Source organism: Garra rufa, chromosome 18 (genome assembly GCF_049309525.1).
Source record: "Garra rufa chromosome 18, GarRuf1.0, whole genome shotgun sequence".
Lineage (NCBI taxonomy): Eukaryota > Metazoa > Chordata > Actinopteri > Cypriniformes > Cyprinidae > Garra > Garra rufa.
The window spans coordinates 21292954-21308403 of record NC_133378.1 but is presented as its reverse complement, the minus strand read 5'-3'; the positions used below and the strand labels follow the sequence as shown (position 1 = coordinate 21308403).

Below are 15450 nucleotides of genomic sequence, written 5' to 3'. Positions count from 1 at the left end.
CAAAAGGATAATATATAAAAGGCCAATAGCCAATAAATAATCAACTACTAATTTTCAATAAAACAATATTTAATTACACTATGGCAAAAACATTAGGAAAATTATAGCTTCACACTATTTTACCGAAAGAATCTGTTTACTGAATCCTCACTTTTAAGTATGCATCTATGAGTCCAAACAAGCAAACAAATGCCCATCTCAATTAGGCACAGTGTCATAAACACCCCTGTGAGGATTCAATAGAGTCCCTTGACGACATGCCTAATTGCCTGCAGTAAGGCACGCTTCTATTCATCTCTGATGAATGGACAGACTGTGGGAAAGCTGTGGAAAGTGCAGTCCCAGTCCTGAACTACAAGACTTCATTCTGTGAGAGGACATCTGAACTGCATCTGAAAGACTAAACCTGTGGCTTCTTACTATCGAATTGCTATCCTGTTTATTTCTCTCTTCAGAGAATCTGAAGTAAATCTTTTTTAAATACCAATTGACTATAAAGTAAGAAAGTGATTTAGGAATTGTTTGACTGAAACCTAATCCTTTAAAAATTACAATCAATTTAACAAAAAAAAAAAGTTATGTAAAATGAATAAAACATTTTGATTATGCACTACTAATAGGTCACTTACCAAATAAGCAAACTGTCTGATGACACTGATCAATAGGTCATAAGGGCAGGGGCGTAGATTTAGGGTGGACGGAGGGGATGTGTCCCCACCAATATCCTCCGACCATTGAAATGTCCCCACCAATAATTTAATCCTCCCGCCCCCAAAACACATATGAACATTTTGATTGGCTTTGCCTTTCCCTGCTATCATGTGAGAGGCTATGGCTGCATTCAGATACAAGCAGCGCCAAATGCAGTGGATTTTTTTTTCCCCGTTCAAGGTGTGTTGGGTGACGTGAGGATGGCGGCAGCAAAAAAGAAGAAGCTAGACATAAGGAGCTTTTTTTCAAAGAAAAGTGTAAGTCACTTCAAGTTCACTAGTGCATCCATCAGTCCATCAAAGTAACGACAACAGTTAACGTTAATGCTAGTGTTTTTTTTTACCGCTTTGACGCACATTCATTATAGCAGGGCAGGCTATAGTCTGTGAATAACAGCAGATTAAACAGCTTAATGTAAAAGTATAAATATGATCCCTGTCAGTTCTCCTAATCTAATGACGACTTTGTCAGAAATCAGTCTTGTGAAAGAAATTGATATGCTACATACTAATATTGCCATGGCTAGAATTTTGTTGACAGTTCACCAATAGACAATCCACTTCGCACAAATAGTTTTTAAAATGCGTTCACTGACTTGGCAAACATTAATGATTTGATTCGAGATTTGCACACTAAGACTCAGAAAAAGTGAAATAAAATGATTGCTGATTAAATGGCATGTGTTTATCCTGTTTTGTCAGGTGACAGATCCTAAACAACTGTGCTCTATATCAGACAGCGATGGAGAGAAGGGGTCACAGGTGATGTTGAACGATGACTTGATATTATTATACCTAGTTGTCCTGAGATTTAACATTGTTACCAATAATAGGCTGAGGCATTCTCCGTCAATGCTCATAAGGAATCCCTCAATGTTTTTTTATTAGGGGACAGAAGCAGATCAGCCATGTTGTAGTTCAGGTGAAGAGGCAAGGTCACAGGAGGTGAATCTGAATGTTGATTATATATAACATATATTATGTGCGTGTGTATTATACATGTTGTTGATTATACTAATATTTAGCATTATGAGGAGTGATAGGCTGAGGATGTAAGTGATTCATTAATGTTTTTGGCAAAAGTTTTGAACTGACATGTCTCACTTTTTTGTCACGCTATTTCATCAGGTGGCAATCCTGTCCTAGTGCAGTCAGAGGGGAAGAATTAGGGTCAAAGGTGAGGCCTATTAAAGGCATTGTTCACCCTCCAAAAAACTTTACTCACTATTTACTCCTTAAGTGGTTCCAAATTTTTATGATTTTCTTTATTTTGTTGAATACAAAATAACATTGGCTTCCGTAGCAGGAAAAACAAATACTATGTAAATCAATGGTTACAGGTTTTCAGCATTCTTCAAAATATCTTCTTTAGTGTTTATCAGAATAAAAAAAAAACTTAAAGACTTGTGAGAAGTGGAGGATGAATAAATGACAGAATTTTCATTTTTTGTGTGAACTGTCCCTTTAAGCACATAATCATGGTTTTAAATGAGTGGTGTGTTCTCATAAAGTCACTTATATGTATCATCATCATAGTCAGTCTTACAGTATGACTAATTGCGTAATGTGGTGTATTTCTAAGGAAACTGGTCCACCTGTAGTGAGCAGCAGTGAAAGTGACAATGAAGAACAGTGTAGAAGTGAAGATATTCTGCATATTACAAATAAGCCAAACCAACCTAATGCCAAATCCATCCCTGTTCAAACATTGTCCAATAGGGTCCTCCATTTTCAGGAAAGGTGGTACAAAGAATATCCATGGCTTCATTATAGCCCCACAGTTAAGGGAATTCTCTGTTTTCACTGTGTGAAAATATATACACCATACAGAAAAGTACTATGTCAAAAAAGGCAGACCCTGCATTCTGCTCTTGAAAGATTTGAACTCCATCAAAATACTAAATCCCATCATCATGCAGTCACAGTCAGTTGTCAAGAAGCAGTCCCAATAAATACACAACTCTCAACTGCCTGGTCAAAACAACAGGAAAATGCCAGATACTGCTTACAAATTATTGTAGGTGCAGTACAGTATCTTACTAGGCAGTGTTTGGCACTGCGTGGTCATGACAAAGACGATGGTAACCTGTTTCAATATTTGAAATATAAAGCCAAGGATGATGCCTATCTTTCTGACTGGCTATGCCATTGTCATGACTATACCTCTCCACAAGTGCAAAATTTTTGATTTTGCAGATGTTAGGAAACAGCATTGTCAGAAATATTGCACAGACTATCCAGTCTCTATCTGTCCTGCACTTCTCAATCATAGATGGTACTCAAGATATCTCAGGTGCAGAGCAAGAGTCTATATGTTTAAGATATGTGGATGAGGACCTGGTTCCACATGAGGTTTTTATTGGCTTATACAGGAACTACAGGAGGGGAGATTGCCAAGATGGCTGTGGATGTGCTTTTGAGGTTGAATATTCCGATGACATGTTTAAGAGGTCAGACATACGATGGTGCTGCCAACATGTCTGGAGCATATTCAGGTGCTCAGGCAGTACTGAAGAAATATCAGCCATTGGCTTTATATGTACACTGTGGAACTCACTGCCTTAACCTAATCACACAGGCTGCATGCCAAGCTAGTCCTTTAATTCGAGATGCTTTAGAGTGGGTACATGATCTAGGGTCATTAAGCAAACAGTCTGGAAAATTCAAAGCTATGTTTGCAGCTGTGGCCGCAGATTCAGATGTACCATCAGCATCACTCAGACCTCTCTGTCCAACCAGGTGGACAGTAAGGGGAACTGCTATCAAAGCAGTGCTGTCTTGACAAGCTTAGAAGAGATGGCAGCAACTGGATCTAGCACAGGTGCTAGGGCGAATGGACTGCGTGAGAGGTTTGAAAAAGGTAAAACTGTGCTGGGGCTTCTTTTGGCATTGGAAGTTATTGAGAAGCTGGAATGTCTGAACAAGTCTCTGCAGAAACGGATTGCAACTATTGCAGGAATGCAACAATCAATAGAGTGTGTTAAATCAACTCTCCAGTTCAAAAGGAATGAAGAAAGATTTCTGGAGATTTTTAAGAATGCAGTGAAAATGGTGGACTCTCTTGGCATTGAACCCATTCAGATGACTCACCAAAGACAAACATCAAGAAGATATACCGGTGGGGCTAGCCAGCACACTTACAAGTCACCTGAAGAGTATTACAGAGCAGAGTTTTACAAATTGTTGGATTGTGTTGATGTCCAGTTTCAGGAGAGGTTTAACCAACCAGATCTAGGTGTCTTGAATAGTTCCCCACCAATGCCCAGAGCAAATCTACGCCCTTGCATAAGGTTCCGTTTTTTTAATTGAGATGTACACATCTAATATACAGTCTAATAAACGCTGAATAAATAAGCTTTCCATTGATGTATGGTTTGTTATGATATGAAAATATTTGGTTGACTATATAATATTTGGATTTATAAATCCAAGAGTGCAATAAGAGAGTGCAAAAAAATCAAAATATATCTCCTTTAAAGTTGTCCAAACAAAGTTTTTAGCAATGCATATTGCTAATTTAAAAAAATCATTAAAAAAATCAATCTTCATGGAACATGATCTTTAGTTAATATCCTAATGATTTTTGGCATAAAAGAAAAATTTATAATTTTGACCCATACTATATATTTTTTGGCTATTGCTACAAATATACCTGTGCTACTTATGGATGGCTTTGTGGTCCTGGGTGACATATTTAAAATGAAAAAAGCAAATATAAACATTTTCTCTAGTGGTTTCACATGTACATTTAATAAAAATTGCGTATGCTCTTTAACTGGTTTCTCAGCATCATATGAGACTTCAAAAGGGGTTTCCACTTTCTCACAAACGTCCTCCCTGTAATACATCCCTCTCCACCTGCCTGTCAGAGACGAGCTCATTGTTTCCTGTGCAATAAATGCCTCACTGAGCATGTGGCGGCCCTCTGCTCCTTTGAGCCTTTCGAACGCTCCCATTGGCTGCAGACTGTGAGAACCTCCAGCACACTCCAGACTCACACATTTATATGGAGATTTGGGAGTATAAATAGAGGGAGATGAGAGAGAGTCGAGCAGAGATCTCATCTGATCCTAACAGAGAACTGAACACAAGACACACAGCCATGGCACCTACAATCACTGGATCAATCATCAGCAGAGAACAACTTCCACTCACAAACAAGGTAAATATATTTACCATCTCATCTCATATCTCACTGCATAAAAACATAGATTATTCTTAAAGAGCATAAATGATGGATGAGTGTTTCTAAATACATGTTCCTTATGTTTCCTCAGCTGAGAAAGCCAATAGTGGAGAAGATCCGCAGAGAACGAATCAACAGCAGCATTGAGAAGCTCAAGTCTCTTCTGGGTCAAGAGTTCCTAAAGCAACAGCCCGACTCCAGACAAGAGAAAGCTGATATCCTGGAGATGACGCTGGATTTCTTGAGACGTCAGCAGTGCTCACAGAATTCTTCTGGCTTCTCAACTGCAGCTCATGATGGACGCTCTAGATGTGCGCAGGAGGCTGTTAACTTCCTGTCTCAGTGTTCAGTGCAGACTGAGTCTCACAGAAGACTGCTGAAGCACTTCCTGCACATGCAGCCCTACACGGAGAACAACACACATGTGCCGCCTCAGATCACTTCACCAGCCACACAGAGCAGCAGCAAAGAGGCAAATCCAGCTTTTGCAGGGCTCTGGAGACCCTGGTAGAAGCTGTTATGTTTTTAAAAAACAACAATGTGAACTACCACGATTAACTCTGTTTTTAGAGAACATGTTATGAGTCTACCTCTTTCATGAGAGAATAATTGCCTGTATTCCTATATTTGGAATTCACTGTATTTTTGCCTTTGGCAAATCATGCTTCAAGCTAATTGAATCTGCTATGTTAGCAACTATATATCTCATACTGAGATGCTATATTGATGTTCTATGAACATGTTCCATGTTTCTTACTAGATCCAATGGATCTTATGGTTTTAATTAACCTCTTGTTCTTTTTTGAATGTATTATTGTTGGTGTTATACATTTTACAAAACTATTACTGACAAATTCTTTTATAAAGATTATTCATGTAATTGTGTTTCAAACAAGTGAGATTTGTCTAACAATCACACACAGTGGTTGAAAAACAATGCACTAAATACAGATGCTGGATATCATCTGCAAATGTTTTATGAAAATAAACATCTATTTTACATCAAATCATCTGTGACAGTTTCCTCGTTTATTAAAACCTTCATGTTCAAACAACGCATACATTGTATTCCACACCAGTTGGTTTTAATTACATATTTGATAAATATGTAATTACAAACAAGCTCCTATTTGTTTTGTTATCCACTCAAGCTATTATTATATTGTAACAAGAAACATATAATCAGGTAGGACAGGTGGCATCCGTTTCACCAGAAAGTGATGAACATACACCTACAATTTGCCTCAAAGGGGTAGATCTGCAAAACTACACAACCCATAGAGATTCACAAATTCAATTGCAGGTAAATTTAAAAGGCAAATTGGACAGAAATGACAGTATAATTTATAAGTGCTCTAAGAAACATTATGCTCACTATGCAAATGCAATATAAGCAGAAATAATGCTGAATGACATCAGTGATTGAATCATGCTGACTTCCTCAACCAATCACACACACTCGCCACGCTAAAGCAAAATATTTCAATTTGTTGAAATATTTGTGACGCTGGACCACAAAACCATAAGGGTCAATTTTATTAAATTGAGATTTCTAAGCTGAACCAAGTTCTTATCAATGCATATTACTAATCAAAACTTCAAAAAGTTCTGATATACTTATGGTAGCAAATTTACAAAATATCTTCATGGAACATGATCTTTACTTAATATCCTAATGATTTTTGGCATTAAAAAATTATAATTTTGACCCATACAACGTTCTACTTAAGACTGGTTTTGTGGTCCAGGGTCCTGGTTTTGTAAATCCTGGGAAAGTCCTAAAAGTGTTTAGAGCAGTGTCTGAAGTCCAGATGGTCTTGCTACGTCTTAGGTCCCCCCTCTAATAAAGAGAGTTCAAACACCGTGACTAATGTGATGTGTAACAAGACACACTTCTTTTGTTTCCTTACTGTGGGCAGTCAATGAACAGACTGTGGGAAAGGAAGGCAGGCTTCTCACACAGAACTCATGGGAACTTTAGTAGAAGCCCTGTGCCTTATGTCACACAAACCTTATGTCTTCAGGCCTGCTGCTACAGGTGGTTAAGCGTAGAGGAATCACAAAAACAAAATCATTGACCAACTCAAGTTAAACTTAGAACAGGCTTCATATCTGCTATAGTTGAGAATGTGTGTTTTTTTTTAAAATAAAAATGTATATTTCTTTGCCAAAATGTCATAAAGTGGTTTGTATTCCTCACTATTCCACAATCACAAGCTTGATTTCCCAAGTTTGTCTGTGACACTAAACCTGACTGTTTGTTTTACAACTAAGATGCAATTAACATTTCCAATGGAGCAATTAGTGCATTGTTGGCACTCATCGGATTAGAGCACCCAGGATGGTGGGAATGTCTTCAAACACAATGATCTATAAGTAAAAAATACAAGCAAACACAAACACACAGAGCACACACACCTTACCCGCCTTTTTCTTTAACACGGAAGTAAGCTTATGGGTGAGTCTCTTGGTTCATTAGCCGCTATAGGAAAATGATGAGAAGAAAAAATGTGCAGTTAACGGCAAAACAGTTTGCACTACAAACCAGTGTGTTCAATTAAGATAATACATTACAATAATATAGTAAGACACACCAATATGCAATATCAAGCAGCAAAACGAGCTGTTTTGTACAGCTATAAATAGCTGGATGCGGATGAGACCAGAAGCCAGACCCATAAAATGTACAATACAATAGTAATATCAATGATAATATTGCTGTTTTTCACTCAATATCAAAGAATAACTATTTCATATTTTTGACAGAGGAAATGGACTATAAAACACAAAATATAAACGTACAAAATGTAAATTCCTGTCATTATACGGGAGCGCGCATTTGTGTTTTTGCTAAAACATCTCCAAAAGCGTTCAAGTAGCAAGCACCACTTATAATCAGGGATTAAAATCACTTCATTAACACTACACAAGTACCCTAACCAGATTAAAACATCAAAAACAAAAAATAACCCGCCAATCACCAAAACGCAAACCAAAATCACGACACTCTACCACATGAACAGCTAATTCAATCGCATGTGAATAAATGCAAATATTCCCTATAAACACAGAGTAAAGACACTAGCTATGTTTCCATCCAAAAATGTGAATAAAACTGGAACATCGCAAAAAAACATTTGCGCATAAAGCAGCGTTTCCATCCAATAAGACAAAGAGAACAAAGTCCTCACTTGCTGACAAATTTCCACTAAATATCACTAATAAAACTAGGATAAGTCACTGAAAATAATAATTTTCATATAAATATAATAAATTGAAGGGATTGTAGTAGGGATGTGACGGTGAGGAAACTTTCCCCACCGGTTAACTGACGTGGCAACACAGGCAATGCCGGTATCACCGAGGGGAAAGGATGGGGGTAAGTTAGTTCTTAAGAGTTTTCCCACGTTCCCACGCTTTTCTTTGTTTTTAAATAGCTTGTAAATGCCTGTGAGCATTTTACTTTTACTTTCGAACTAGCGGCAATTCGGCGTCTATTGATTGAATGGACGACAACAAAACAGTACGAATAACTCACTTAGTCTATATTAAACACAGAATTATTAATTTATTAACAAAAATAAAATAACTGTTAAATAACTTACACAAAGTATATAAATATATATATATATATATATATATATATATATATATATATATATATATATATATATATATAAAAACAGGCCTACCGAAAATCAGCAAACACGGTGGAATAAATAAGAACCGAATGTTCTTCCAGTGAGCTTCCAAAATCACCTTTTAGATAAACGGCAACAGCCAACAGGCCTTTTTAAAATCCAAAATATACTCGACTCCAGCAGCGGATCTGTGATGCGACTGTTGAGCAGCCGTGTTCAGTTCAGTGTTTCTCTAACTGAACTAAATGATTTTTATTACTATAAAGAAATCAAAACGTGGTGGGCAAGTGACGAAACTGGTCAAGGAAACATTTCAGAATGACCAATACAACATTTCTGATGCTGTGAGACAAGATGGGTCCGCTGGTTAGTCGAGTTATCCCGTTCTATCAGTGCAGATCCACATGATGTTTTTAATAGGCATGGAGGAATTTATTCGGTAAAAGTGTTTCCATCACAAACATCTGATAAATCAGTCGAAATGAATCGAACAATGAATCGTTGAACAACTCACCATCACCTACTGGTGTTTTAATTTGGTTTAAAAGTATAATCCCCCCCATAATTTCTTGTGTATATTAAAAAAATGCTTAAAACAATCTCAACAATACTCTCAAAACAATAACATTATTTAATTCAGTTGTTCATATTTCATATTATGTAGAATTTATAGATCAAGAATTTTAAATGAAACATGAAGTATTAATGAAGTTAGGGGGAAATATAAATGTAAAAAAAAATCCCTTGAATTAAATATAAAAAATATGCAGATTTATGTCACAGCTGATAGAAAACCGATGAATATATGAATACCATAGAGCTCCCCATAACAAATCCCAATTTAACCCCTGCTTATAATCAATATTCACCTGCTTGTTAGCATTACCACAGTAAAACCACTTTACTCACATGCTTCTGTTTTGTCTGTGTCTAGCAATAGGCGATTCTGACCCTTTTGGCTTTTGATAAACACTTGGCGACTGCTGGGCGTGTGACCGGGACAGAAGCGCGGGAACAGCTGCAGGCCGCACAACCTCACTGATCTCCTGACGCGTGCTGACACGTTACATAAAATAAGATACAGAAAAACAAGTTAACGTTTTAATTACGTTACGAATCGAATTAGTTCGTCTCATATAAATATTTTTAGCAGATAATCATTAAGATGCTTTTTTATTATCTTGATCTTTCTCACGCGTGCCTTTACGGTTCTCTTGCAGTTTCACGGCTACATGAGAACTTCTGTAATCTGGCACGTGGACGCGCCTGCTTTGCCACCTAACTTCAGTAGAGCTGACATTCATGTTGTAAATGGTTATCAAAGGAATATTCTTGGCCTGGGAACGGACTCGAGTGTGAGTTTCCAGCTGGGTCTCTCGTGCCTTTGATGTGACGATGTAGCAGTTTTAACCACGTGCCTGTGTCGCAAGTAGGTGTTAGTCACGCTCCTGGAAAATTGGCATAAGACATCAAAATAAATAAATGCATTTCTATTTTAAATATAGCACAGGTATATTTGTAGCAATAGCCAAAAATATATTGAATGGGTCTAAATTATCATTTTTTCTTTTATGCTAAAAATCATTAGGAAATTAAGTAAAGATCATGTTCCATTAAGATACTTTGTAAATTTCCTAATGTAAATGTATCAAAACTTAATTTTTGATTAGTGATGTGCATTGCTAAGAACTTAATTTCAACTTTAAAGGCAAATTCCTCAGTATTTACAGTTTTTTGCACCCTCAGATTCTAGATTTTCAAATAGTTGTATCTCAGCCAAATATTGTCCTATTTATTCAGCTTTTAGATTATATAGAAATCTCAATTTCAAAAAATTGACCCTTATGATTGGTTTTGTGGTCTAGGGTCACACATACATATATACACGTTTTTTTATTTTTAATAATTTTTCATTTTTAATAATTTTTTTTTTATTATGTGTAATTTTTATACTAATTTGATATATTTTATTTTATTCATTTTAAAACCGGAATGTAAATACTTTTCTAAACATACAATTTCTCAAATATATTTTGAATACACTAAGTATGCATTATTTGTATATATTATATATCAAACACATAATTGCATGGTTTATAAAATGTACTATAATATTTAAAAATGTATGTGCATATATTCTTTTGTATCTTCTACATATATCTTATTTTTTATATCCACTTTTTGGTTACAAAAAGTATGAATTAGACCTGTATAGTTCATAAAATGTACTTTATTGTATTAAAATATGTATGTGCATACATTGATAAAAACATTTCAAATAGATCATTTCAATAGATTGGAAAATTAAAAATGACAGGAAAACAACTAGTAAAATACAAGTAAACAACAAGTAAATTTTGAAGTAGTATTTTGCTTAGTATACTATTTTAGAAATAATATTTTCATGTAGAATATACTCAAATAATGTATTTTTGAAAAATTACTTTTACAGTGTATATTCTTTTTAATCACTGGACCGTTTGTGCTATCCAAAATTTTTTGCAATATATAAAATATACTTATTGCATTAAAAAGTATGTGAATAAATTATTTTTCATCAATGTGCACAGTTTATATATATTCCCATCTATTCTACTAAACATGTTTTTAAAAATATGCACAACCTAAATGTATCATAATGTTTTGATGCACAAATGAAATCCTATTTTTCTAATTGGCTGAAGGGCCAAATTCCTTCAGTAAACCCTCAAGTGTGGCGTCTGTCTGATACCTTGGGAAACATTCCTTCAGTGGAAGGCGAGCAGGCAGTTAACCATAAAATTAATGTCCTCTATTGTTGTGATGAGCCGGCCCTCTGGTCTCAGAGTGTGGGAACAGTAACACAGCACAGGCCACATGGCTTTGTAATGCTAATGCCTCTGTATAAATACAGGGGGCTGCTCCTCAAAGTGACTCACAACTCTTTTTGCCACAGAAGAAAGGCAAGCTGTTCCAGCCTGGACATGGCATCCCATTCAGTTACTCTCTCCTCCTTTGACCATCTTCACTTTAGTGACAAGGACAAAATGAAGGTATGTTCAATTTCAATGCATCTCTACTTCCAGTGTTTCACCAAAATTGCATTTGGTATGCAGTCTGAAACATGTTCTAATCACTGTGCCTGTTTGATTTCAGCTGAGGAAACCAATTGTTGAAAAGATGCGCAGAGACCGCATTAACAGCTGCATTGACCAGCTCAGGAGTCTCCTAGAGAAGGAGTTCCACAGCCACGACCCCAGCGCCAAACTAGAGAAGGCCGACATCCTGGAAATGACCGTCAGCTTTCTGAAACAGCAGTGCCAGCAGCAGCAGCTTCCTCAGAGGGACTATAATGAAGGCTACTCTCACTGCTGGAGAGAGTCTGTCCACTTTCTCACTCTTCATTCCACCGGAGGAGGATCTGGCCGGGAGCTCCAGCATCTCCACAACGCCCAGCGAGCGAGCACTGCTATCGGCTCCGCTGCGCCGGCACCTTCCTCTAAACTGAGCGCGGCCGGTTTGCAACAGCCTGACAGCAGGAGGCCCGTCTGGAGACCCTGGTAGAGATGCTGTGAACTGTAAACCCTGAGGGATAGTCATATTAACATCTCTCATCAAAGTAGGAGATTCATTTCCAAAGTTTGCATTTGTCTTGTCATCATATTGATTGACAAAAACTTTAGACAAACGTGTGTTTGTCAATAGAAAGAGGTGGATTTATGTGCTTCTTGTTGTTTTAATGGCTCTTAATGTGATTTTTGTTTTACCACATGTGATTACTTAAATTGTTTTTGTATATATTTATATATATTTTGATGTATGCATATTAAATGAGGCTGACTCCAGTGGAGTTTTCTGTATCAGATCTTTAAAATGAAATTTTACTTAAGTTTTTTCAAAGTGTATTGCACTGAGAATTCTCTATTGTTTGTTAGGTAAGGCATGTTGTACCTTTGATAAAGGATCCAGTTTGTTGTCTTGACCAATGATGTTTTAAAATGAGCTCTTATGTCAAATATTTTCTGTTAATAAAATTTTACATTTTCAATTCATGTTTTTTGGTGTTTTAATCAGTTTGCATGTCACAGACCCATGATCTTTTTTGAATTGCTTAAGAAACTAGCACAATATGTGCAATATTTTGACAATATAAATCAACAAGTTATGTTAACAGGTTAGGGCACTACATAAAACAACTTGTGGGCTATGGGTAAACTAAGCTTACTTGTTTAAAAACTCAACCATTGATTTTTACTTCTGAATGATAGTTTTATTATATAGTCAAATTAGGTGTTCTAAAATTGTATATAATAAAATAAAAGGCAATAAAATAGAAGCTTACAACATTCAAAATCACTTCACATCAAATTTGACTTTTTTTGTGAGGCAGATATAGAGAATTACTGCTTGTTTTTATATTTATTTATCTGCATTATTATTTTGCTGGAAATAGAGGCATTCATTAAAAATACAATACAAATGTTTCATTTTTAGAGCAATTATATGATTTTAAGCTTGCTAATAAATCTAGACTATGTCTATATAAGGTTTCTAGCAGCACAGATGGGTAACGTCAAGTCAATACAATTACGCAGCCTCCCTTCTACGGGCACACTTCTATTGTTGTCCCCTCCTGAGAATATCGCGCTCACAATAGGAAAGTAGTGTGGGAAACACTTCCGTGCTCCCAACTCACACGTTCCGGAGTCAATGGAGATGACCTCCCTAACAACAGCAAGCCTTTCATCCTATCTTTTCCCAGGGGCTCATGCAAGTGTGTGTGCGTCACTAAACAATTAGACACGCAACAAGTGGAGCCCAAAAGTCTATGTGAAAATTTAAGGTTTAAAATCTGCTTTAGGATTTTGAAAAATGTAAAACAAAAGAAAAAAATGGCATAAAAAAGAAGCAGAAATATTTTAGATTCTCCACTGCTTGTAAGTCGCTAATAAAGTAGAACAACTGGTCAGATGTTCCTCCATTAAAGCTCTAATGTTGTTTGGGCATTTCACCCCAAAATGGAAATTTGCTGAAAATGTACGAGAAAGATGTAGATGAGTTGTTCCTTCATTGAAACAGATTTGAAAGAGTCCAAACAGCTGATAAATTTATCACAATAGTCAAATATAGCTGCAAGCAGCAAGCAGCAGGGGTCAAGGATTTTAAGACCCTTGAGCAATTAAAGACATTTTAAGACTATTTTACACAGAAATGCAAAAAAGCCATAAATAAAATCAATAGAAATGTAATGATTTATTTATTTTGACCAATAGGTGGCGGTGCTCCCAAACTGATGTGGTGTGGTTAACTAGGTGTGACAATGGCACACATAGATTGATGCCAATATGCCAAATAATTGCAGAAAAACAAACTTTGATCCATTTTGCCATTTTTCAAATCTCCTGACCACTAGGTGGCACTTTGCTGAAACTGTGGAAGTAACCTAAGGACGTAGTTGTCATAAACTGTTTTTGGTCTAAATACAATAAAGCATTGAGGAGATATACCCTCATGTCTACTTTGGCAAGCTCTTCATCAAATTCATTCATGTGTTATTCGAGAATGGCTGAGTCTATCAAAAAGCTTTTGATAACTTTTTGTTAGGACCATCTGAAGATGGTCTATCAATTTTAGTGAAAATCTTACGAACCGTCTAGGATGAGTTCAAAAAGTAGCTTTTTACATAATGTCAAATATTTAACAAACTGTTTGATTGACAGTGGTGGTTCTAGAATTAAAGTTGTTCAGAATGAGGATATCTAACATATGATATGAATATGTGTGAAAATGTGTGTGATATATGAGGCGTAAAACCCGATAACGCCAACTAGTGGCTGATTTCATTCAAATGTCTAACAGGCCTCTAGAGCCATGAGCCAAACATGTCCATACAGTGTCATTCCAATCAGCCTTCATTAATCTTGTCTAATAGGTGCTCAGAGTTGATTGAATGATGGCGGCCATGTTTTTCGAGATACGCCAATGCCCTCATAGATATAGATGGGACCTTGGACAAAGACACTGCATGCCGAATTTCAAGTCAATCAGACAAATGGGTGCATACTGCGTAGTTCATGTTTTTCCCGTTATAGCACCACCAAGTGGTCAAACTGTCCAATTTTTGTAATTTGACCCAAGATTGAGCTCATTCATGTGTTCTGAGTTTGGTGAAAACATATCATCCCATTCAAGAGATACAGTCATTTTAATTCAAGTGGCCGGGTGGCCCCATCTACTTTGAAAATTTGTGGCATCCTGTTGCAAATGTGAATCACCGATTGAAATTCTTTTAATAATAATGTTTTTAACTTCAAATCATTGCTTCAGACTATAATAAGACCTCTATCCATAATGTTGCTTTCTCCAGTAAAAAAGTGGTTTGTCTGAATCAGGAGAGAAACAGGCACATATTATAATTGAAAACCGTTCTAAACACATATTTTCAGTGTATTTTATTGTGAGAGAACAACAGGGGATGGACTTTTTCACTGGAGCAAGCGTTATTATGGATTATGGACTTTGACCAGAAGTTCCAAAATAATGCATTTGTTTATTGTGATGTTTTTATCTGCTGTTTGGATTCTCATTCTGACGGCACCCATTGGTGAGCAAGTGATGTAATGCAAACTTTCTCCACATCTGTTCTGATAAAGAAACAAACTCATCTACATCTTAAGTGCACTACCAGTCAAAAGTATTTGATTTAGAAATTATTTTTTTAAAGAATTCTCTTCTGCTCACCAAGTCTGCATTTATTTGATCCAAAATATAGCAAAAGCAGTAATATTGTGAAATATTTCACAATAACAATAACAAAACGAAAGCAGTAATATTGTGAAATATTTTACTAATAGCTGCTTTCTATTTGAATATATTTGAAAATGTAATTTATTCCTGTGATCAAAGTTACATTTTCAGCATCATTCAAGAAACA

General features: G+C 36.2%; 2 protein-coding genes across 2 annotated transcripts; both read left to right on the top strand.

Moving 5' to 3' along the window:
* The first annotated feature begins 4780 nt into the window (after positions 1-4780).
* Positions 4781-5841, top strand: LOC141291445 (transcription factor HES-5-like). Its single transcript, XM_073823607.1, has 2 exons — positions 4781-4872; positions 4988-5841. Exons 1-2 carry the CDS (start codon positions 4813-4815, stop codon positions 5405-5407), a joined length of 480 nt encoding a protein of 159 aa, XP_073679708.1. The 5' UTR covers positions 4781-4812; the 3' UTR covers positions 5408-5841.
* Positions 5842-11473: 5632 nt separating this feature from the next.
* her12 (hairy-related 12) lies at positions 11474-12564 on the top strand. Its single transcript, XM_073823757.1, has 2 exons — positions 11474-11569; positions 11673-12564. The coding sequence occupies exons 1-2, from the start codon at positions 11501-11503 to the stop codon at positions 12078-12080; spliced, it is 477 nt and encodes a 158-aa protein (XP_073679858.1). The 5' UTR covers positions 11474-11500; the 3' UTR covers positions 12081-12564.
* Positions 12565-15450: the final 2886 nt, after the last annotated feature.

Bases quoted from the DNA above. Each gene is read 5' to 3' on its own strand.
- her12 (XM_073823757.1), top strand. From the start codon at position 11,501: ATGGCATCCCATTCAGTTACTCTCTCCTCCTTTGACCATCTTCACTTT. The intron at 11,570-11,672 runs GTATGTTCAATT...GTTTGATTTCAG, and splicing joins GTGACAAGGACAAAATGAAG to CTGAGGAAACCAATTGTTGA.
- LOC141291445 (XM_073823607.1), top strand. From the start codon at position 4,813: ATGGCACCTACAATCACTGGATCAATCATCAGCAGAGAACAACTTCCA. The intron at 4,873-4,987 runs GTAAATATATTT...ATGTTTCCTCAG, and splicing joins AACTTCCACTCACAAACAAG to CTGAGAAAGCCAATAGTGGA.